This window comes from Littorina saxatilis, linkage group LG12 (genome assembly GCF_037325665.1).
Source record: "Littorina saxatilis isolate snail1 linkage group LG12, US_GU_Lsax_2.0, whole genome shotgun sequence".
Taxonomy (NCBI): domain Eukaryota; kingdom Metazoa; phylum Mollusca; class Gastropoda; order Littorinimorpha; family Littorinidae; genus Littorina; species Littorina saxatilis.
In genome coordinates this window covers 43,889,000-43,914,012 of record NC_090256.1, presented here as the reverse complement: position 1 = coordinate 43,914,012, position 25,013 = coordinate 43,889,000, and the positions used below count along the sequence as shown (strand labels likewise).

At 42.2% G+C, this 25,013-nt stretch overlaps 2 protein-coding genes across 10 annotated transcripts in view; one reads left to right on the top strand and one right to left on the bottom strand.

The window, feature by feature from the left end:
- LOC138982022 (dynein heavy chain domain-containing protein 1-like) overlaps positions 1-10,683 on the top strand; it is a 179,827-nt gene extending 169,144 nt beyond the window's left edge. For all 6 annotated transcript variants that reach the window (XM_070355231.1, XM_070355232.1, XM_070355233.1 and 3 more), the window contains one exon: positions 9,710-10,683. In XM_070355231.1, coding sequence (XP_070211332.1) covers positions 9,710-10,072 — 363 coding nt within the window. In that variant the 3' untranslated portion in view covers positions 10,073-10,683. The remainder of the gene's footprint in view (positions 1-9,709) is intronic.
- A 4,884-nt stretch (positions 10,684-15,567) lies between these two features.
- Positions 15,568-25,013, bottom strand: part of LOC138982018 (protein boule-like) — a 60,195-nt gene continuing 50,749 nt past the window's right edge. For all 4 annotated transcript variants that reach the window (XM_070355220.1, XM_070355222.1, XM_070355221.1 and 1 more), the window contains exon 11: positions 15,568-22,471. In XM_070355220.1, coding sequence (XP_070211321.1) covers positions 22,118-22,471 — 354 coding nt within the window. In that variant the 3' untranslated portion in view covers positions 15,568-22,117. The remainder of the gene's footprint in view (positions 22,472-25,013) is intronic.

The following is a 25,013-nucleotide window of genomic DNA, read 5'->3' as shown; positions in this document are numbered from 1 at the left end:
AGGCTTTAGGGGCAGACCCTGACAAATTAAGTAGAAGTGCAACGCCAAGGCACTGCATACCCCAGCGAAAGACAAACCTCCCTCTCTCTCTCTCTCTCTCTCTCTCTCAAACACACACACACACGAACACACACCACACTCACACACACGCACTCACTCACTCTCTCACACACACTTCATACACACAAAACACACCCCCATACGCACATATAGACAGACGGACATACACACCTTTACAAACAAACACACATACACACACACATACACTTACGCACACGCACATACACACACACACACACCCACTCTCTCTCTCTTTCTCTCTTATACAAACAGACACACACCCACACACACACACACATATACATACACACACACACACACTGACACTGACACACACACTGACACACACACACACACACACACACACACACACACACACACACACACACAAACATTGACTCACACAAATCTGATACACACAAAACACACACTCATACGCACATAGACCGGCACGGTTGGCCTAGTGGTAAGGCGTCAGCCACGTGATCGGGAGGTCGTGGGTTCGAACTCCGGCCGGGTCATACCTAAGACTTTAAAATTGGCAATCTAGTGGCTGCTCCGCCTGGCGTCTGGCATTATGGGGTTAGTGCTAGGACTGGTTGGTCCGGTGTCAGAATAATGTGACTCTGTGAGACATGAAGCCTGCGCTGCGACTTCTGTCTTGTGTGTGGCGCACGTTATATGTCAAAGCAGCACCGCCCTGATATGGCCCTTCGTGGTCGGCTGGGCGTTTAGCAAACAAACAAACAAATACGCACATAGACAGACGGACACACACACCTTTACAAACAAACACATATAGGGGAAGGGCTCCTAATATGGACCGGCTCCTACTATGGACCACCGCTTGATCTGACAAACTAACGGCGCTAGAGCGCTCAAAACAATTTCATTCGCTGTATTCACCCTATCTGGATAACTTGCGCATGTCAAAACAGTTGCAGAAACACAAACCTTAAAACTGTTAGGCCTTTTATCTTTTTTTCACTTTTGGCAGCGTTCACTCTAACTTTGACGCCTAAAACGGACTCGTTTCTGTCCACAGCCAAAGCTTTTATCACACAAAAATTGCTATATATGACAGCTAAGACCGTATTTGTTACATTTTAGCAGTTTTGACCCCGAGTTTCTACTGCAAACAAAAAATAATAGCAAAATCTCAAAGTATGTGTGAGTCCCCTAATATGGACCACCTTCAACAAATCGAAGAAAATAAAAGCTAAAGGCTATTTTCATTAATTCATTAAGAAGCTTGCTGAAAATAACCTATAACTAGCCCTCGAGCTTTCAAAAAAATATATCAAATTGTCTTCTTTTTGTGGAAGTTGATAATTTCACTTATTTTCACTCTGTTTTTGATATGTTTCTTTAGTTTCCTGGTGTGCTTCAAATAATGCTCTCATCAACCCGAAACAGATAAATCTAAAGCATATTTGAATTAGTCTGACATGCACAATAAGTTGTATCATGTTATTTTGAAGTATAGGGGGCTTTTGACAGTGATTCGTGAAGGCCGCTTCACTGGTCCATATTAGGAGCCTGGGCGCCTAATATGGACCCTTTGGAATTTTTTCTGTATTTAATTTTTGCTGAATGTCTATCAAAGCTATTTCACTCTAATTAGGCATAACGGTTCACTTAAGATGGACTGGGTGGCCGAGTGGTAACGCACTTGCGCTCGGAAGCGAGAGGTTGCGAGTTCGACCCTGGGTCTGGGCGTTAGCAATTTTCTCCCCCCTTTCCTAACCTAGGTGGTGGGTTCAAGTGCTAGTCTTTTGGATGAGACGAAAAACCGAGGTCCCTTCGTGTACACTACATTGGGGGGTGCACGTTAAAGATCCCACGATTGACAAAAGGGTCTTTCCTGGCAACTTGAAATTGTATTGGCATAGATAAAAAATGTCCACCAAAATACCCGTGTGACTTGGAATAATAGGCCGTGAAAAGTAGGATATGCGCCGAAATGGCTGCGATCTGCTGGTCGATGTGAATGCGTGATGTATTGTGTAAAAAAATTCCATCTCACACGGCATAAATGGATCCCTGCGCCTTGAGTCCGAGTCTGGAAATACGCGCGCGATATAAAAAACGCTCGCGCTGGACCCGAGTACTCTTCAGACATTCACACACACACACACACACACACACACACATACACACTCTCTCCCTCACTCCTTCTCTCTCTCCCTCTCTCTCACACACACACACACACCGGCACACACACTACCACATCTCCATTCTAAAACACGTCACGTTCCAAATCAAAAGACGACATTCTATTTTCTTACGTCACTATTCTTGGTTTACGGTAGCATTCGGCGGCTTTGCTACGAGTATGGCATAGTCTTGGTTTGCCGAGACCTTGCACCGTTCTATCAGACTGCCTGGCTGGCTGTTGCACCGCGAATTCCTCCCACCGCCAAGTCGTTTTTTTGTGTGGTTTATTTCGCATTTGGGTCCCAGGTAACATTATGAAGTTTTAATACGATCAATCGGACCTCCTCGTGCCCCCTAATTGGCGTAGAGGCGCGTCCCCCGGGTGGTGGATGGGGGAGCCTTCTCTTCTAACTTCTGAGAGAAGGTCGCATCACTCTCGATGCCGTGAACCTAATTAGGATCTTTTTCTTGTTTCTTCTCTATTTCTGCCTCCCCAAAGTCCTTTTACTTTCCTTTTCTCACCCATAAAATTCTTCACTTATTACCCTTGTTAAGTGGTTCTTGTAAAGAATATAGTCAATGTTTGTAAAGATTTTAGTCAAGCAGTATGTAAGAAATGTTTAGTCCTTTGTACTGGAAACTTGCATTCTCCCAGTAAGGTCATATATTGTACTACGTTGCAAGCCCCTGGAGCAATTTTTTGATTAGTGCTTTTGTGAACAAGAAACACTTAACAAGTGGCTCTATCCCATCTCCCCCCTTTCCCCTATCCCATCTCCCCCCTTTCCCTCGTCGCGATATAACCTTCGTGGTTGAAAACGACGTTAAACACCAAATAAAGAAAGAAAGAATCGGACCTATTATCAAGTTAGTGTATCAACTTTTGAACGAACTGCGCCCAGTAGTTTCCCAGCAATAAGCTGTTAAGTCGAGACACACACACAGACACACAGACAGACAATTAAAGTCTGCTGGACCCTTGTACTAGCGTACTCGGGGATAAGACTTCATATAACATAAGAGAGAAGGACTACCAAACACAAAATGAAATTTCTTCGCAAGAAAACAAGCTAGTTATTAGCACGAAACAAAAAGTGGTCCATATTAGGAGCCCTTCCCCTACACACTCATACACACACAAACAATGATACACACAAACTCATACACACATTCACACACAAACTCTCTCTCCCTCTCTCTCTCTCTCTCTCTTTCTTTTACACACACACACACACACACACGAGTACAGACTCATGCACGCGCGCACATACACACACACACACACACACACACAAATAGTAACACTAACACATGTGCACAAAATGAACACACACACACACACACACACCGCGAGAGAAAAAGACTACAGGGAGGCATGACGTCATGATGCATTAATTGACGTCAAAGACTTTCGACCGTGACGTAATCTTCTTACGCGAGCTTTATCCATAGACTTGGAAACTACGGAATTTCTACCCGTCCAAAGCGGCCTTGGGTGGCGTTTGCTCAAAAAATGGGGGCGCCTATTGCACCCACCGTATTTTTTGTAAGTATGGTCCCAATTTTTGGTGAACTTCCATATTCAACTGTAGCCCGTAGCCGGGCACAAAGAATCCTTCTTTATCATGTATTATCGGTATGAACATTTCTCAAGTCGATTACAGTATTAGCGTTCGTGGGATACCTCCAGCTTCGCTGGGATAACTTGGTCAACATAGGTGGGGTAGAAAGTGTTAATGAACAGGTGCTTCAATGTACTTTTTGAAACAGCTCTCTACTTCCCCCAAAAGTGTGGGTGTTTCTGGAAGTTGATGGAATTGTGGACGGGCGCTGTGGCTGGGTGGTAAGACGTCGGCCTCTTAATCGGAAGGTCGAGGGTTCGAATCCCGTCCGCGGCCGCCTGGTGTGGAAATTTTTCCGATCTCCCAGGTCAACTTATGGGCAGACCTGCTAGTGGCTTATCCCCCTTCGTGTGTACACGCAAGCACAACTGAGACCAAGTGCGCACGGAAAAGATCCTGTGATCCATGTCAGAGTTCGGTGGGTTATAGAAACACGAAAATACCCAGCATGCTTCCTCCGAAAGCGGCGTATGGCTGCCCAAATGGCGGGATAAAAACGGTCATTCACGTACAATTCCGCGAAGTTTCAGCCCACGAATGCAGAACTTCAGTGAGAAGAAGAAGAAGATGGAATTGTGGTTACTGCAGAAATCAGTCAGAATAAGCATCATAGGTTTTCTTCCTCCGGATGGGTTGCAAAGATCTAAGAACGAAGCATGGAAGATGCGTCAGTGAGAATTCCATTGGACTTACCACACAGCTGGAAAGATTTGGGGGCGTTTTCTCAGTTCAACCCCACCCCCATTCCCCTTGCAGCGTTCTTCCGTGTGTTTTAAATTACATGCCGAGTTTTAGCGCACTAAAAAAAAGAAGCTATGTTGGTGGAATGCCAAAGCCTAATGGAAGACGAAAGCCCACCTGTTTCCCATGTCTGGTGTCAGGGCGTCAGATGATTACCTCACTATTTACCTGTCTGTGCTGGCGTCTGACTTCACATCTCCAATTCTCTCATATGGGGTGCATTCGTATTGGCAGCGCAGTAAGAAAAGAAAAAAAGCTAATGGATTGTTTAAGAGGGAGAATTTCAGTGGGGGGTGGGGTGGGGTTAAGTTTTAAGGATAAACGGTTGCAAGGGATTCAGTGCAGGCTGTATTTGAATGGCAAAAAAGAACGAGCAAGAATGTTTTGCGGAGCTATCGTGTATAATTTGGGGTAACTTGATGATGGACACATCTAGTCCTCTCAAGTTGACTGGAAGCACCCACACGTGCAGACCGCCGCGCAGTGTCGTGTCCCTCAGTCTAACATTACATGGACCAGGGCGGCTGCTGCACACAGCAAGTCAGCAGTCAGCAGCTAGTGTATGTCGCTTCCCTTGTTTAGCCAAAAGACAATGCTACCTGACACAACACACTTCTATCTGCATGCCGCGGTGTGCCAGAGCCGAGAGAGAGAAAGAGAGAGTGCGTTTTCCGGAGAGAGAGAGGGGGGGGGGGGGGAGAGAGAGAGAGAGAGAGTGTGTGTTTTCCGGCAGTTGTGGGGGAAAATGTATGGTCACGGTGTGTGAGTGCATAAGGGAGAGAGAGAGAGAGAGAGAGAGAGAGAGAGAGAGAGAGTGTGTGTGTGTGAGAGAGGGAGAGTTAAGCTACTCTTACACTGTGCCGAATTGCCCTTGCGAATAGCATTTTCCAATAATTCACAATGATCGGGACATGGTCGCAAGACTTTCGTAAATGTTCTATTCCTTACAATTCGTCTCTTGTTTTGAACATACCAACTCAGTTGCTCCTGATATTCACAAGGAAGTCATATTGCTATTTTTTTCGCAACGAGTACTCGTTAGTACTCGCAAAACATTTGTAATCATCGCAATGTATTCGTGGCGCTAGCAAGCCATTCGCAACCATTCGTAAGTTATGCCTGTCTTTACATTGTGCCGAATATCCTTGCGAATATGAACATGTTGTATTCGGCAAAAGAATAGACACATGGATATGAATAATATAGAAAATTGGAAGCCTTACCAATCCTTGCGAATGTCTTACAAATGGTTGCGAGTGCTTGCGAATGTGTTCCGATCATTGAGAATACATACGCCGCATCAAAATCGCCGTTTAGTTGCAAGACGTTTGCAAGACTGATATTCTTACCGTTTTTAAAACATTCGCAAGCAATTGCAGTCACTCGCAAGCATTCGTAAGGCTTTCGCAACATTCTTATGAATTGGGAAGAAATGGTCAAAACATTCCTGAGAAATTCGTAATGAATTCGCAACCATTCGCAAGATGTTGGCAAAATGTGCACGAATAAAATCCTTACGAATGCTTGCGCATACCTTTACGATGATTACGAATGGTTTGCGAATACTTACGAGTACGTTGCGAAACATTCAGAATATGACTTCCTTGCGAATATTATAAGGAGCATGTTGCTAATGTTCGCGGCAAACAGAGACGAATGGTGGCGAATGGTTAGGAACATTTACGAATGTCTTGCGACCATGTCCCGATCATTACGAGTTATTGGCGAATTCTATTCGCAAGGGCAATTCGCCAGAGTGTAAGAGCAACATTACGAACAATGCGAATTGCATACTCGTTTTATTCGTAAAATGTTTGCAAGCACTCGCAACACTCGCAAGGCCACTTGCAACGTTCGTAATAGATCCGTAGGGGAAGGGCTCCTAATATGGACCACTTTTTGTTTCATGCTGATAACTAGCTTGTTTTCTTGCGAAGAAGTTTTATTTTGTGTTTGGTAGTCTCCAGCAAAAATTAAATACAGAAAAAATCACAGAGTCCATATTAGGAGCCTGGGCGCCTACTATGGACCAGTGAAGCGGCCTTCACGAATCACTATAAAAAGCCCCCTATACTTCAAAATAACATGACACAACTTAGTGTTCAAGTCAGACTAATTAAAATATGCTTTAGATTTATCTGTTTCGGGTTGATGAGAGCATTGTTTGAAGCACACCAGGAAAGTAAAGAAGCTTATCAAAAACAGCGTGAAAATAAGTGAAATTATCAACTTCCACGAAAAGAAAACTATTTGTTATATTTCTTTTAAATCTCGAGGGCGAGTTATAGGTTATTTCCCGTAAGCTTCTTAATGAATGAATGAAATTAGCCTTTAGCTTTTATTTTCTTCGATTTGTTGAAGGTGGTCCATATTAGGGGACTCACACATACTTTGAGATTTTGGTATTATTTCTTGTTTGCAGGAGAAATTCAGGGTCAAGACTGCTAAAATGTAACAAATACGGTCTTAGCTGTCATATATATAGCAATTATTGTGTGATAAAAGCGTTGGCTATTGACAGAAACGAGTTCGTTCTAGGCGGCAAATTTAGAGTGAACCATGCCAAAAGTGAAAAAAAGAGAAAAAGCCTAACGGTTTTGAGGTTTGTGTTTCTGCAACTGTTTTGACATATATATGCAAGTTGTCCAGAGAGGGTGAATATATACAGCCAATGAAATTGTTTCGAGCGCTCTAGCGCCGTTAGTTTGTCAGAACAGGAGGTGGTCCATATATATTAGGAGCCGGTCCATATTAGGAGCCCTTCCCCTATATGGATTCGTATACAATCGCAATGATCGGTAGACATTCGCAAGCAGTCGCAACCATTCGTATGACATTCGCAAGGATTCGTAAGCCTTCGATTTTTCTCTGTTTTTTTCCTGTCCATTCGTCTCTTTTTTGGCCGAATACAACATTTTCATATTCGTAAGGATATTCGGCACAGTGTAAGACAGGCTTAAGAGAGAATGAGAGTGTGTGTATATGAGAGAGAGAGAGAGACTCGGAGAGAGAGACTCGGAGAGAGAGAGAGAGAGAGAGAGAGAGAGAGAGAGAGAGAGAGAGAGCAAAACATTTATTGAGGAGCGGCATACCATGGATAGGCAAGTGAATAATTATGTTGGTATGCCTGTGTGTGTGTGTGTGAGAGAGAGAGAGAGAGAGAGAGAGAGAGAGAGAGAGAGAGAGAGAGAGAGAGAGAGCAACTGTCAGGGTATTTGAGTGCATGCATGCCCTGATGACGGTGGAAAACAGTGTAGTGTCGCAGACAGGTAAGTTATGATGCCGTAGATCTCATCCAGCAGGTAAATGCCTGATTCTCACTGACGCTTGAAGGCGCTGTGTGGCGGTGCACTGAATTGCTGGAAGGTGAATGTACGTGCTCCACTCGCCTCCTCCACTTGCATGCATCAACTTTCGTCTCCCTCTTCGCTCGCCTCTTTATGACTTCACGAGTCAACGAAGGGGAACCTTTGTTTTTCAAAGATGTGCTTCTTCCGTCTATCCGGTTTTTGAAGTCTTGTAAGGTTATGCTATTAAAGTTTGATTTATAGAATGTGCGTGTGTGTGTGTGTGCGCGTGCGTTCGTGTGTGTGTGTGTGTGTGAGCTATTTGTGCGTGTGTGTGTGTGTCAAGAGAGAGTATGGTGTGTGTGTGTGTGAGAGAGAGAGAGAGAGAGAGAGAGAGAGAGAGAGAGAGAGAGAGAGTGAGTATCAGGTGTCAGTGTTTGTGCTGGTAGCGGCCCATGATGATGGCAACTTGCCGCATTGCACGTGGCGAGATAGAGGCGCAGCCCGCCATCAGCTGATTCCTACGAGGTGTGAACTGACTGCCTGCCTGCTCTTCACCAACCTCACCCCGCTTCTCCCTTCAAGGTTTTGCCTCATCGGTTACTGTCGGCAGCCAACAAGGAAGTGAAGTCAGTAAACGCTCGCGTGCCGACCTCAAAACACTACATGTACCCTGGTTGCGGCTTTTCTCGGTGCATTGCCAACCACGTGGAAACACGGCCCTGAGGAAACGTGACGTTAATTAAGGGAAGGGTGGCGGGGCTGAGGTAGACGTGAGCTTTCGTCATCCACCCCCTCCCCTCTTTCCTTTGTTTGGTTTTCTTACTTTCTTTTCCGGAGCTTGTTCTAACTCACTTCAGTTCGACTACATTCTTGTGGCGAGGAAGCTCGTCCGGCGGATCCTTTTCTGAGCTGTTTTCTTACAGCAGAAAAAATGTTAAAATGAAACTGGCTCGGTGTCTATAGTATACCTTGCCCTTGGTCCGTACATGCGCTCCCTCGACTGAAATTGTAACTCGCTATCGAATTTCTAAAACAATCCAGATGCTTTGTGAAGTTTCGATTGTCAAATCCATTACCTCGAGAGCAATGGGTTGCGTGGGGTAGGAATGGAATACAGTCCGTTCTTAAGTTCTGACAAGACATACCAGAACTTCTGCGCAATCAAAATATGATTTTAGTTGCGCGCGCGTTCGGGGGGGTTCAATGTTCAAGCACGGTAAATGCATTGAACAGAGCTAGCTCTGAAGTCAAAAGTTTGAAGCATCATTTCCATTCAACGAATTCTTTTTTCATGTCAGGCATATTTTTAACATGAAACATAATCAATTTTTGAAGTGGCTACTTTACGGTCTTCTCTACTGATTTCAAGAACATTTTAAATCAAACAGAACAAAACTGAATATTTTCGAACTACACTGGAGGCACAAATAAGGAGTACAATGATATAACTTTTGTGGTTCAAATTCCAATTTAAAAACGTAAGAAATCGTCAAATTTCGAATGAACATGGTACCAAGCTGACATGCAAACCCCATATTCCGGACTGGGTCAAATTAAGGTGGTGTGACACTGAACAATTTCAAGAGAATTGATGGAAAACTGGCCGTAGCGGTGCGGCCTCAACTTTTGCAAAGGGCAAATAACTATGACTATCAAATAGTGCTATCACTGAAAATCGCAGAACCTAACTCTTATTCCTGTTGGCTAGGTGATGTGTGTGGCGTGTTAGTGTGGTTAACTTTGAACCCAACTCTTGTTCCTGTTGGCTAGGTGATGTCTGTGGCGTGTTAGTGATAAGTGTGGTAAACTTTGAAACTAACTCTTGTTCCTGTTGGCCAGGTGATGTCTGTGGAGAGGGTGGCCACGGAGCGGGCGACAGACGGGGTTTACGTGGAGGGTCTGCAGCTGGCCAACGCGGGCTGGGACTGCAGCCGGGGCTTGCTGACCGAGCTGTTGCCTGGTGACGCCGACCTTCAACCTTTGCCCCTGGTGTGGATCCGTCCCCATCACAGCCACGAGCAGCCGGACCACCCGGCCTACGTCACCCTCTACACCTGCCCCCTCTTCTCTTGCCCACACATGGCGCTGCAGCAGGACAGCAGTCTCGTCAGCCACGTGCCCCTCCCCACCATTCACCCGCCCTCCCTCTGGGCGCAGAAACGCGTCTCTCTGTCGTGTGGCTCCAACGGACCCCGGGCATAGGGTGGGCCACAGCGTGCCTCTACTTGCGAGAAGAAAGCAGGGGTGTGTTGAACCGTTGACTGTGATACAGCTGGCTGCACCAGCGAGGTGCGAGTCACTAACTCGAGTGATGAACTCAACACCTGTGATGCAGACATGAGTGGACCGACAGAAAGAAGCTTTGTTTTTCATCAGTTGGTCGGCAATTAAACCTTATGTCTTGATGCTCTGCAATCTCTCTCTCTGTCTCGCCAACACACACACACTTTAAGTCTACCAGTTGCAAACATCAATATTGTGAAGGTGTTTCGAAAAAAATACCAGAAAAACAATTTACGGGCGAAAGCGTCTGAAGGCCGGTACAACGAGAATTGATTAAATACAAGTTTACGAATGATTTTGAGAAAAAAAAAATTCCGCACGTGGATGCAAGGTTTGGATTATTTAGTTAAAATAATCCAGTCTTCTGTGTGGTGAAACTTTACCTTTATATGATAGTTAATTAGATTGAATATCCCCTACGAACACACATTGTCACAATGTAATAATGTCCAGCTTGGATTGTGCTGATAAAGTTATTTATTTCATGTGTGATTTGTGCCGAGCCAATAAATGTAAATCAGTTGAACCAAGTCTGTCTCCCGTGTAGACCAGCATGCCAGCTGCTGTTATTTGTTGCTAAGTTTCCTTGTTCTGTGCACCATGTGTTCTGTGTCGCCGAGTGTGGGCTTCGTGTGTTCTGTGTTGAGTGTGGGCACCATGTGTTCCGTGTCAAGTGTGGGCACCGGGTGTTCTGTGTACAATGTCTGTACCATGTGTCGAGTGTGGGCACCGTGTGTTCTGTGTCGAGTGTGGGCACCGTGTGTTCTGTGTCGAGTGCCGTGGGCACCGTGTGTTCTAGTGTCGTGTGTGGGCACCGTGTTGTCTGTACCATGTGTACTCCATGTGTTCTGTGTCGAGTGTGGGCACTGTGTTCTGTGTCCAATGTCTGTACCATGTGTAGTGTGGGCACCGTGTGTTCTGTCTTGTGTGGGCACCGTGTGTTCTGGTGTACAATGTCTGTACCATGCGTTCTGTGTAGTGTGTGCACCATGTGTTCTGTGTGGAGACCATGTGTTCCGTGTCCAATGTATGTACCATATTTTCTGTGTACACCATGTCAGTGTTCTGTGTCGAGTGTGGGCACCACGTGTTCCGTGTCCAATGTATGTACCATATGCTCTGTGTCCAATGTATGTACCATATGCTCTGTGTCCAATGTATACGGTATACCATATGTTCTGTGCCTGTAAATAAATAATGTAGATCAGTTAAACCAGGTCTTGTGTAGACCAGCAGCTGCCGTTATTGGTTGCCAAGTTTCCTTGTTCTGTGTCGGGTATGTGCACCACGCGTGTTCTGTATCGAGTGTGTGCATCATGTGTCGCTTGTGTGCACCATGTGTTCTGTCAGTGTCTGGTGTGTACCCCTCAATCCCTCTTGAAAATTGTTTTTTTCTTCGACCTCAATCCCTATTTAAAGGCACAGTAAGCCTCCCGTAAACCATCATTAAACGCTTGAGAACATCCTATGTGCCCTCCGTAAAGAGCGAGCAATTATGAAAGAATTTATTTTTGCGTGGTTCATCTTACCCCAAAGCCATCGTGAACCCGTGTGATCAAGTTTCCCTTTTTGACAATGCAGTCGTCAGTAATTTGAATGCGACTCGCTGTGAGCTTATCTGCAATAACACGTTATTATGTACCTCCAACTATGCACGAAACAAACGGCTGTGGTTCACAAGAACTCTCGCGATGGCTTTTGACTGTTCAGAGGAACTGCTGATAGGCGTAAACCGTCCGCGTCTGCTACGAGAACCACGACCTTGCGTGACCCTGCTTCCGGGCGTTTCTTTTTACAAACTTTCAAAACTTCGAATTGTACTGATCTTGTCTTGATGAAAAAAGAATTCTTTTATGATTTAATAATGTTTGTGTAACAAGCTGTCAATTTATTATTTAGATTTTAATAGTTAGGTCTAGCGCCAAAACGCACCACGGTCCGATTGTGAGAGGAGACAATCCGCAAAATTAATTCTTTGAAAATTGCTCGCTCTTTACGTAGGGCACCTAGGATGTTCCCGTTCGGTGAGCGTTAAAATGGAAGGGTGTTTGTACTGTGTGTAAAAGACGGACAGTATCTGTGATGGTTTACGGGAGGCGTACTGTGCCTTTAACCTCCAAGCGTTGAATGAAGCCGTCAAGGTCATTCGTACAGTGTCGATCGAGTATTAGGCCGCCTTCGCTGTACATGATTCTCAGCGCTATCTTTTCAAACACTGCTCCTAGAGCCGGATAGTCCTAGAAAGACGACAGCTTCAAAAAGTAAGTTAGCATACCAGTTTTCTAATCAGTTATCTCGAATTCCTTATACGATATAATTTTGTCTATAATCAGACAACCCGCGTCTCATTTTTTTAATTTTGTATATCGTTTTATCTATCAGAACGAGCCATTCTTCAATACCACGGTTATTAAAAAGATTGAATCGCTGCAAAACACCCCGGAATTCACACTGGAGAATTTCTTACGCCCACCGATTGTCTAAAACAATACAAGAAAAGCAAACGCTTATACGACTCACCTTTGCCATAAATCGTATGAATCAGCAACAAACTATCCGCTTCTCTAGGTCACTACACATTTAAGAAAGACGGAGACAATGTTATACATTTTGACCCTACTCGAAAAATAATACCAGGATCAACCAGGCTAGGATCATGTCCTGAAGTCGTCAAACCATAAACCGCTAGAAGTTGTCGAGAAATAAGCATTATTAAAAACGTTGAAGACAATTTCAATTTTATTTGTTACTCAAACTTTTGTCTTATTCTTACCTTGGAATCAGTCTAACTGTCTTGGTTCACTGTGTGTGAAGGTTATCGAATCCCCACAACCGAGTGTTCGAGATTTAAACGGCTTACACATTTAAAACGTTCAACACGATTTTTAATAGTTTGGTCCTCGAGTACATGACCCCGCCGTTACCCTTTATCTTTGACGAGGGTCAGCGAGACTTTAGTCACGTCGGGAGGTCATCAAACCCTAGACAAGTGTTAATTTCAAAGCGCCCGTTTAAAAAACATCTGAGAATTTTTTTTTAACTTTTTTAATATTTTTTTTTATCCAAACTTTGACCTTGAAATTTGACGAGGGTATACCAGACCTTGGGTTATGTCGGGAAATCATCCAACTCTAGAAATGGGGCAAATTTCAAAGCTTTAGCTTCAAAACCTCAACTTTAGGTTTTGTTTTCGTTCACGGACGGACAGACAAACAACTGCCGCTCATTAATTACTAAGACTCGCCGATTAATCAGGAATAACCCGACAACGACACAATATTGGAATATAAACATAACGTAACAAATTACAGGGCCACCATTGGGACATTTACATAGTGATAAGATTGTTCAGGAGGATTGGTATCGTCGTTTCAAAAGGGTTCAGTGCTCCTCTTAATAGTTCTTGCTTTACCGTGGCAAATTATCGAGAAATACGTCCAAAAAGGGTAAATTTCAACCCCAGCCAATATGCTTCAGTGATGCGCCACTCTCTCCGCGCCGGGTGCACGTTTTTCACACCCGTCAAGTTCCCTTTCACTAAATCTTTCGTCCACGGCAGGCTCAGTCCAATGACAGTTATTAAAATCGCGGGAGTTAAAGGTCCTTGTCTACATTTTTATACCGAAATCGCCATTTGACCATTAAAATGCAGAGTCTATTATCGATCAAGAAAAAATGAAGCCAGTGTAGCCGTTTGAAAATTCATTGTAGTATTCCAGCGTAGTACTCATAGTAGGATATCCTTATTTGGAAAATCATAGTGCCAAGCGCAAAACTCCTCAAATCCCGTGCATTTCGTGCGTTTAAAAAAAAGCGTGGACAGCGTTCCAGTGTCAAACTGTTGCTGCACTTGTTTGGGCATGGCTATAAGCATAGTGACATGACATTGTGAAAAAGGGAAACTGGATCACACGGGTTCACGATGGCTCAGGGGTAAGATAAACCACGGAAAAATAAATTCTTTGAAAATTGTTCGCTCTTTACGGAGGGCACCTAGGATGTTCTCAATCGGTGGGTGTTTAAATGAAAGGGTTGTTTGTACTGTGTGTAAAGGCCTGACCGTATCTGTGATGGTTTACGGTCGTGGTGTATGCGTGTATGTATGGGTAGAGCGGTACAGAGAAAACCACTGGACCGATCTTCCTGAAACTTTACACAAGAGTTTCCGAGTATGGTATCTCCAGATGGATTTGTTCATTTTAGCGATAAATGTCTTTGATGACGTCATATCCGGTTTTTTTGGGTGAAAATTGAGGCCGCGCTGTCACGCCCTCATTTTTCGATCAGATGAATTGAAATTTTGGTCAAGCAATCTTCGACGAAGGCCGGACTTTGGTATTGAATTTCAGCTTGTGGGTGAACAATAATTAATGAGTTTGGTCATTAAAAATCTGAAAATTGTAATCAATATTTTTTTTTATAAAACGATCCAAAAATAATTTCATTTTATTTGTCATTTTTCCCGATTCCAAAATCATATAAATTTGATCTTATTCCTTGTCGGTTCCCGATTCCAATATCATTTAGCCACGTTACGTTTGGATTAAAAAGAAGCTCAGAAAGTTCAAAAGAATAGATACAGAAAAGCGTGCTATCCTGCTCAGCGGCAACAACTACCGCGCTATACTGGCTCGTCAATTTCACTGGCTTTTCAACGAGCGGGGGACCGACGATGCTGAACGGTTTTGGTGAAAAATTGCAGTGCGTTCAGTTTCATTCTGCGAGTTCGACAGCTTAGACTAAGATTAATGTAGTAATTTCGCCTCACGCGACTCGTCTTCTCTTGATCTGCGAAAATGTACGTGTACAGGGCTCAACCCGCGAGAGCTGGCGGCCGAGCCACGGTACACGAACCGAAAGTGGGTGCCACCCGAACGGGTCAGAACAAACCGCTAGGACCTGACTTTTTGAAATCACAACAAATCTCAATTTCAAACAATCCAACACCGCGGCTGGCTCCCAATTGGTTGGCAACATTGTCGTGCACTTCAGCCGTGGAATCTAGTCATTTTAACAGAAGATAGTATAGCTATTGTCCTGAACAACTTTTGTTAATGATCAAATAACCAAAGGGAAGTAAGCGCTCTAAATGCATACATGTGTAATGGAGTTAGCGAGTTATACGAAACCAACCGACACCCAAGTTAAAAGTTGCTTTGATTTAAAAAAAATTAATAAACAAAACGAAACCACCAGTCACGCTCTACTTTTTCCACTCGAGACTGCATTCGTTTTGATTTCGAGCAAAAGGAAGCGCAGCTTTAGTTACAAGTTTTCTTTACATTTTTATTATGTAGCCCGTTTTAGTGGCAAGTTATAATCGGAAATACTGGCAACTAAAATCGTACATATCACGGTACAAACACAGTCACACGCACATACACCCGTTTTCTTTCCCAACTAGATAATCAGAATTTCTGTGTGTAAAATTTTATTTGCCGACGTACATTTAAAAAGTGACATGATAAATCATTACACACCAGCATACACGTGAGCACTTGAACCATCAATGTGGTGTGGCACATTTTAAGCAATTGCATTTTATAACTAATGTTCCTGGGATTAGAATTCTGTAAAGGAAAGGGTCCGAGAGGGCGCCCGTTATTATTTTACAAGTTGATTGCAAAAGGTGAGCCCATTTTCAACGGGTATACAACATTGCAATCAATTGCTACCAGGCAAGGTTGGTACCATGGCACATAAACATTCAGTTAGTCTTGACAGTTTTTCCGATCCATTCGAGGTCCCCTTTAGGTGAAGATTCGTAGATTTTCAATGGCGTCTCAAATTATTTTTCCAAATCCCTCCCATAGTTTTTGTTAACATACAGGGAAGTGGGAAGCCTTTACATTCAGGTGCAGGCTGTTCCACAAGTACGCATGTACAGGGAAGTGGGAAGCCTTTAGATTCAGGTGCAGGCTGTTCCACAAGTACGCATGGTGTTTACTACATATTCGTCCCCTTCAATCCCGAGAAAAAAAAAAGGGGGGGGGGGGGGGGGGGATCGAACAAACCCGTCTCAGATCGAGTGTCCAAGCGCCTACTCAAGGGGGGTACTCTCGTGCCGCGCAGCATGTACACTCACAAGTGACAGCAACAGCACGACAGAATGGAACTGGCGTCATATTAATGTGACCGACTGGCTAGAATCAACCGACTAACGTTGCCGTTAAGCAGACCTTCCACCTCATAAGAATACTGCATCAATAGCAAATCATTTCACAGGCAAGTCATCTTCTCTACAAGGCATGTCAGAAATAACAAGGTGTAACGAATTCAGATTTCACCTGACTCAGATTGGATATATACCCGAGACTTAAATTAAATGTTTCCTGGTCGAAGTACTTATTTAAGTGAGAAAAGCATGTTAGTTTCTTGCAAGTGAAGGAAATTGGTGGTGAAATGTAATAAATATAACCTTCAAATTTGATATCTTCAAAAACGTGCATCGAGTGGTTACGTCTCTTGTATGAGAAGGGACGGATTTTAGAATGAAAAACATTTTTAAGTTGAAAAATTTTTTTGTTGAACGAATTTGACCACATGAATGTAAAGTACCTACGCTTGATCATCAATACTATGGAAGAGAGGGGGGTTTCCAGTGTGGAGTTCATACTAGATCAACAAGGCCGGATGAGAAACCTAAAGTCAGGGAGTTATCTGAATTCGGTACATCGGCACCCTTCTTGTGCCTGTGAAAAGTTAAATTACATCTAGTACTACCAAAAATTAACAAGCTGTGGTTGCTTATCTATACAAAACATAAAAGACGGCAGGGACAATTATATATTCGTGTTATTCCATCAACGTGGTTTATTAGCCAAAATTACACGGCGCCTTCCTTCTCCCGTCGAGTCTCTTGTGAATCACTGCAGACAACCTATACAAGATGTTTTACTTGGAATACATACATCCTCCTTGGACGAATGCCAAAATTACGCAGTCTGGCTGCTTCCTGTGCAGAGAAGGAATACTTTGCTGAATTAGTGCTGCATATTGACGAGGGTATCTATCAATGATCAGGTTGGTTCAGGACAAAGAATCCCATCCTGAACACAAAATGGACAAAACGTTGATTTTGGGCAAGTGTTGTAAGTGGCAGGCCACTTTCATCCATGTAAAAGCCTGGACAGACCTGCGGTGATTTACAAGTCGGTTTACGGAGCAGGAAGGTACATTTAATCACGCATCAGCACCAGATTCCATTAACAACTTCTCCACATTTCGAAGGGACATTACATAAAAATTTTACATACTTTTACATAATGCAACTCATGACAGTACATCTGTAAAATGGAACAAATATCAAAGCTTTGGAATGATAGTACAAATTTCCTATGCATATGCAACGCAATAACAATTGGATTTCCCCTAGAAGATGCAAAATGTATATATATACACACACACATACTTCGTATATATATATATATATATATTCAAGTACATGTGCAAATAATGTGTATACAGGTATTTACAAATATTCCTACTCAAACTGACAAAGATAAGGAAATGCCAATCGGTTCCATGCACTTCAATGCATTCGTGTATATAGAACAGTTTCGCATTCACTTATGAACTAAACTACAGTTTTGAGCTGTGAACGACACCAGGCAAATTTTCAGAGGATCAATATTATTTCCTTGAGACTGGAGGTACGTTTCACGCCAAATCTTTTGAAAACTGACTGGGCGAGGGCAAACTCACGACACTTCCTCCCTCGCAACTACAGGTGTGTATTCATGCCACATAATGCACTGGCAAATTAATCCTGCGACCTAACCATTGGCATTTCTCCTATCAAGGCAATGGGACATGTAAAAGCCAAACTAGACGTCAGGCAGAGGTGAACCTAAATTACTTCCATTCACGCGCACACGGAAGTACAAACTCCCAGACACTCACACATAACACACACTGACACAAAAAAGAAATTTGGCGAGGTTTGTTGTCAGTCTTAAACTGACAATCAAGTTATTTCAATTATGTCAAGATGGCAGCGCAGAAGCAGGCAAATAAGTTAATGTGTGGTCGAGTACTGGTGAGCCTCGAGGCCAGACATAAAATACTGTTATATTGTTTTTCTCTTTATGTTTAAATCAATCAAGATACATCAAAAGGATTTTCTGGAGATTGTCAACAGTGTTCACACAGAATATGAACTTTTTTGGATTGCGCATGAACGAACTGCAGCCTGTCGTGAGACTGACGTATTTATTGTTGAACAAGCAAGAATGAAGACCACACAAAATTAGGCTCGAACTAGGAAAGCACAGCTTCTGCTATTCCCCCTCCCGTTATTTTGTTTTTGGGGGGGGGGGTTCTCTTAAAAATGCTCTCGAAGGGGGGCGGGGCTTGTTACAATTTACTCATGCTCGATCACCATTTTCTAAATGTAGTAGTCCGAGGCACTGGCTGCCTTAACAACCAGCCTTCAATTCTACTAAGATCTTATATTTCAAGCTTATGTCCTGACACAGTTCTACCAAGATCTTGTCCCCCATGCAAATGCGAGGGCAAACACCAGTGAGGAATGAAACACTCGCATTTCAATGCCAGGCATTTGCTTTGTCAAGATTTGCCATCCTTTTTGTTTGCAAGTGGTCTGTTCAAGGATTGTTGGAGATCGTGTTGCGTTTGCGTGCCCAGAAAGCAGCAACCATACCACAGTCAATTAGATACCAACAAGTTTGATAACTGGTTCATTTCTTTCAAGCTTCTATGGGGGGTGCGGGCAGGAGGGGTGGGGGAAGGGATGTCAATTTTTATTTCCTGGATTTGCAACTCCCTCCAGGCTTTAATCTGGGTTATGAGCATCCTTCTACTCCAGACACACACCCTGTAACTAAAATGGCTGCCTTTCTGTGCAAAGCAAGAATTTTTCTTAGCTAGATTAACTTTTCAACTGCCACAACTTGCAAAATTGATTTAGCAAAAATGCGCAACTCTGAATTTGTGACGTGTTGAATTGGAAGGATGGTTATATCCAATGTAAAAACCCATGGTGGTGTACCCGATTGTTTATACACAAAAGCATCTTTCAAGATCCCACCACAAGGTTGTATTTTTTTAAATTTTTATTAAAATAGACAGCAGGTTAAAAATCATGCCTACTTACTATGGGCAAAGACCTCCTAATCACATGCACCCCCTCCAAAACACACATGCCTAAAACGTAATCAAGAAACCAGCATCTGACGTTCCACATCAAATTTTTTACAACAAAAATTAGTTGAATTGGGTAAATTCATAATTTCTGTCCTTTATTTAGCAATAGCACAGGTTTCAACATTTGTACTATTGATGGTAATAAATCTGGTGGGGTGGTTAAAACAAGAAAACGGACAGCAACTGTGAAAAAGAGCAGTCTGATCACTTTTACAGTAAGGGGGGGGAGAAAAAACAAGTCGTGTAAGGCGAAAATACAACATTTAGTCAAGTAGCTGTCGAACTCACAGAATGAAACTGAACGCAATGCAACGCAGCAAGACCGTATACTCGTAGCATCGTCAGTCCACTGCTCATGGCAAAGGCAGTGAAATTGACAAGAAGAGCGGGGTAGTAGTTGCGCTGAGAAGGATAGCATGCTTTTCTGTACCTCTCTTCGTTTCAACTTTCTGAGCGTGTTTTTAATCCAAACATATCATATCTATATGTTTTTGGAATCAGGAACCGACAAGGAATAAGATGAAAGTGTTTTTAAATTGATTTGGAAAATTTAATTTTGATAATAATTTTTATATTTTTAATTTTCAGAGCTTGTTTTTAATCCAAATATAACATTTATATGTTTTTGGAATCAGAAAATGATGGAGAATAAGATGAACGTAAATTTGGATCGTTTTAAAAATTTTTTTTTTTTTAATTTTCAGATTTTTAATGTCATTAATTTTTAAGCCACCAAGCTGAAATGCAATACCAAAGTCCGGGCTTCGTCGGAGATTACTTGACCAAAATTTCAACCAATTTGGTTGAAAAATGAGAGCGTGACAGTGCCGCCTCAACTTTCACGAAAAGCCGGATATGACGTCATCAAAGACATTTATCAAAAAAATGAAAAAAACGTCTGAGGATATCATACCCAGGAACTCTCATGTCAAATTTCATAAAGATCGGTCCAGTAGTTTAGTCTGAATTGCTCTACATACACACACACACACAGACAGACAGACAGACAGCACGACCCTCGTCTCGATTCCCCCCTCTACGTTAAAACATTTAGTCAAAAACACAAATGTAAAAAGGGAGGACCATGGCACGTGACAGCAACTGTGGAAAGGAGCCACCTGATCTGTTTATTTCCTTTGCATGTATGCACCTTGAACTTACTTGCGCCGATGATGGAAGCACCAGTTCAGATCTGTCTTTTAAAATGTGAAAGCTTTCAACATTTGTTGTGACCTCTCAATTGTACCTTGAATACAGCATAGACTAATTGGTTTGTGTGGGTTGTGAAAGAGAGAATCAGGCCTGAAAGTGGCGAGTAGAACCATGTAAATGGCGAGTAGAAATGTTAATCTACTCGCCAAATGCGAGTAAAATTGCAGAAACAAATGGTTGGTTTGGCGAGTAAAATTTGCTTTTTGGCTAATAAATTATAAGAAGTGCTAACCGAAGGACAGTGCGCCGTTTTGTGGACTTTCAGCGCTGTAAATAATAGCAAGATCTAGATGCGGCACTTTTCAGCACTAGAACAATGTAATACCCTTGCTTTTACTTGGACAAACAATTCACAAGCCCATCACAAGCGAGGGGTGTGTCACAAACAAGAGGTGTGTTGAAAACACGTGGACAAGGAGCACACGTGGATTTATTTGTCCCACTAAAAGCAAGCGTATTCACTCTTTCACAACCCGTACACATCCGACAGTTATTTCCTAACATAATCTATTGAATCAAGGTATAATAGGCTCCAACTTGCTCTAATGAATACAGAACTTTGATCATAAATATCAATCAGGGGCATGCACAAGTACATCATGTAATCCTGTGTGCTTGTTTGGGCACTCCACTTGCTTGCGTACACACATATTCGCTCTCGGTTCCTAATCGGGGTATTAACAATTCCCAAGGTTGAAAAGAAGAGCAAGTACAATACGTACAACAGTACGTACAAATACAAAATCAAGAGGCTACCTGAGAGGTAAAATCAAAATTCAAAACTTTGAAAAGAACCTCAACCAAGTTTCACCGACACCTACTGTGGTTTTCAAGCAAAATTTACAAATGGGAAAAAAACAAACAAAAACAAAAAGAGAGAAAGCAGACCTTGATGCATGCAGGCTAATTATTCAATTCAATATTAAAAAGAAATGTGGGGATCGTCAAAAATTAACAACAAACACATTACACCACCCAAATGGGGTTAAAAAACAATTTTGGGTGAAAACAGACATTCTACCACAAAGTTAAATGAGCGAGAGGACACCTTTTAGACAAACAAATCTGGTTGATAAATGGCATTTAAAAGGTAAACCATACAGAGTTTCACTGCAAAACTGTAAAGGAGCGTCTTGGTCAACAGTTGCAAGTAATGTTGCTCGCCAGTTGGTTGCATTGTTCCAAAGGCATTAACCGGTTTAAAAAAGGGTCTCAGGTGAGAAGTGTTCCTAGTCCTGTGTGCAAAATCATGCAATCTACTTGTGTCCTGTCTTTTAGTTTTATTAACTTTTCATCCCACATCCAAAACTTGCAATACTTAGTTTGCTTTTTTATCGTTTCTCAGAATCGGATGGCTCCTTTCAAAACAGCAGTACTGTTAGTGCTGGCAATACCAACAGTAATGCAATACAAAAAGCAAATGACAAAAGCTATTTCTGAGATCATCATTAATTTCATATACATATCAAAGTACATGTACAAATATAAATGTACTTTTTAGATACTGGTACAAATAAATGTTAACATCATGCTTGCTGATTCTGTCAAGTTCTTTCATTTACAAGTCAGCCGTGTTTGATCCTCTCTTTAGTTGGTAGCAGAATGACCCTGGACAGATGTGTATCTAATATAGCCATCATCTCCCGTGTCACTGGGATTTAGCACTTGTCCACCGTACATTGTGCTTGGGGTAGTACTCGACACCATCACCCTTTGTACTTTATGGCCATGTTTAACAAGAATAGTTGGCGTATTAAATGAACGACGCGTTAAAGCATAAGGTTTCTTATAATTTGCAACCATGTTGCCAGCTTTGGTTGATGGTGTTTGCATGGGAATCACAGGTACTGTTGTGACAGAAGTCTGCTCATTGGCGCTAACCTCAGAGACAGGGGTGTGCATGCGAGTTGCCAAAGATTGCTCCACAGGTATCACACTGCCCTGAAAAAAACGCCGAAGGCCATGGGATTCATAAATATGAACAGGATTGATTTCTATTATTTCCATCTTAAAATTACAAGTCTTGATTGAGGTGCTAAAACTGCTCCTACAGTGGAAAGACAAGGTTGTTTTTTTTAAAAACAAAAGGAGCAAAACTAAGATGACTTAATGCCTTCACTACCAGATTTCAAACATTTTATGATAACATGACTTCAAAACATTTTTTTTCAAATAATTTACTGATCCTGAAATCCTAAAGTTGGGGGCATAAAAACAATGGGAAAGCTAAGAAAACGCACTCCACTGGATTTTCTCAACTTGCAAACTTGATTATATGCACTTGGCATGCACACATTTCTCATGCGTTTCTCAAAATTCAGATTCCTGTCTTCAAAGAACTATGATGAGGGAAGGCTCGATCGACCCATCTTCCTGCTGGTTACGTATGGCGAGAGAAAGTTTCCAGGAAAAAAGCGCTGTTGCCAGAGAATGTTTCTGTCATAGCAGCGACCTTGAAATTTGATGGAGGTTGATCAAACTTTTTAAACCAATGAATCATGAAAAGCTATAAATTGGCCTCACCCCCACAACATTGGGAGAAAAAGTATAATTCGGCCTGGGACATGTCCCTTTTTCATTTTAAAAGTCAGATTTTAAATGAAACTGGTGTGACCTTGACAGAAAATGTAAGTCAATCAAACTTGCACAATGTGTAAGGTCATCAGAAGCTATATGAAAGTTCTAAATTTAAAAACACCTAAGATCTTTAACCAAAATCAACACGGCTCGTGAGACCTTAACATTTTAGGGAGTCGACCAAACTTTTGATAATTCTGCAAATGATAAAACCAGGCAATAAAGAGAAGTTGCTAAGCTCTTGCTTCAAAAATTTTTCATTTTTACTTTAATTCGATCAACCCTGGCGTCACCTAGAGATATGAACATGTTAGGATTGAAGATTTTCAATATGTACAACTGGGTACATTTTATAAGCTTTAAGCTTCAGAACTATCGAAGAATCCCTCAATGATAAGTTTCTTGGTTCACATAAGACCCGAGTTGTTTCATTCATAACCTGTATTGCAAAATTTCAGTCCGTTTCAGTCATAACCAATATTTAATGTCTCTCCAAATATTATACGACTGGTTTTCTTATACACAACTGGTCTGAGCAGAACCAGAAACACACACCAACACAAAGTCTGCCCATGATGCCACCTTTTAAAAGTCTTGCAGTTTTTGTTTTGAAATAAGACTTTTTGAACATGAAACATCTGATGCAAAATCTATGCACGAAACTATTACCTTTCACGATGCTCTTAATTTTTTTTTTTTTTTTACAGTTAACCAGAAGGGATTGTGCAACTCGCCTTTGCCATACACAATATCAAAACTACCTGCTGCTCTGGATGAAAAATTTGTTCATCAAATGATTAATTAAATTCCTACTTGGCAACCAGAGTGCGACCTTGACAATTAGACCAGGATCAGCTAGACTTACATGATGTCTAGATGTCATAAACCTCAAAGTGTGAGAAGCTCAAAAGCTTTAACTTCCAAAAGTTCTAGCAAATGTTATCCGGAGGTCATCAAACCTAAAATGTGTGCAAACACTAGCTTCAATAACATCCACAAAAACCTCAATGTAACGTTTACGCTAATGCAAGGCCAGCTTAGTAATCCCCATTACTAAGACTCTCCCGATTATTCAGGCGAGTCAATATGTAATATCCAGAGTAATCTGGCGAGTAAAAAAAGTTTCCTGTATCTTGTGAGATACATTTAAGAAGTAGTATTGTTACTTTTTAGCTTGAAGGTCAGTGCCTCACTTCAACCTTGAGTATGATGCACCAGTTAAAGAAATAAAACAACAATTTTGGCCCACTTTCAATCAAAAGTTTTGTTTCTGGCGATGGAAAAACAACTTTGGCGATATCTGGCATTTCCATGTCAACTTTCTGCACCCCCCCCCCCCCCCCCCCCTCCCGAGGTTTTGCAATGAAACTCTGCAAGGCTTGCCATCAACTGTACAAAATGACAGGTAACAACTTCAGAATTTCTTTTGGAAGATGATCGACAGCACGTTTTCAAGCTTGAATGTTAGCCTTTGCAACTGGTAATAAAAAAATAAAAGAATGATAAAGATAAAACATGCCAAAGCAAACACAAGTATTGCAATTGCTGGCACTGGTTAAAGTAATGTTTTGCTCAAATTAACTAAACAAGTAAACTACCAGCAAGATTATAATTACTAACCTCAGCCTCAAAAGAACAGCGAGGTAATCAAAATGGCCCAACTCGCAACTTCCTGCGTTTCAACTTTTACAAATTGTTCTGATCCAGGGTTAATGAGAACAAGTGATTAACATTTTTTAGGCAGGAACACATTCAACAACATTGCTGAGTGTTTGTTTGTTTTTGTATTTTAACAAATCCCAAGGTACCTTTCCAGATGTCTTGAAAAGCGCATATCTACATGGGTGTTACTGGGAAAAATCAAAAAACCTGAAAGGCAGGGGTCCAGGGGCCGCTGAGGCCCCGG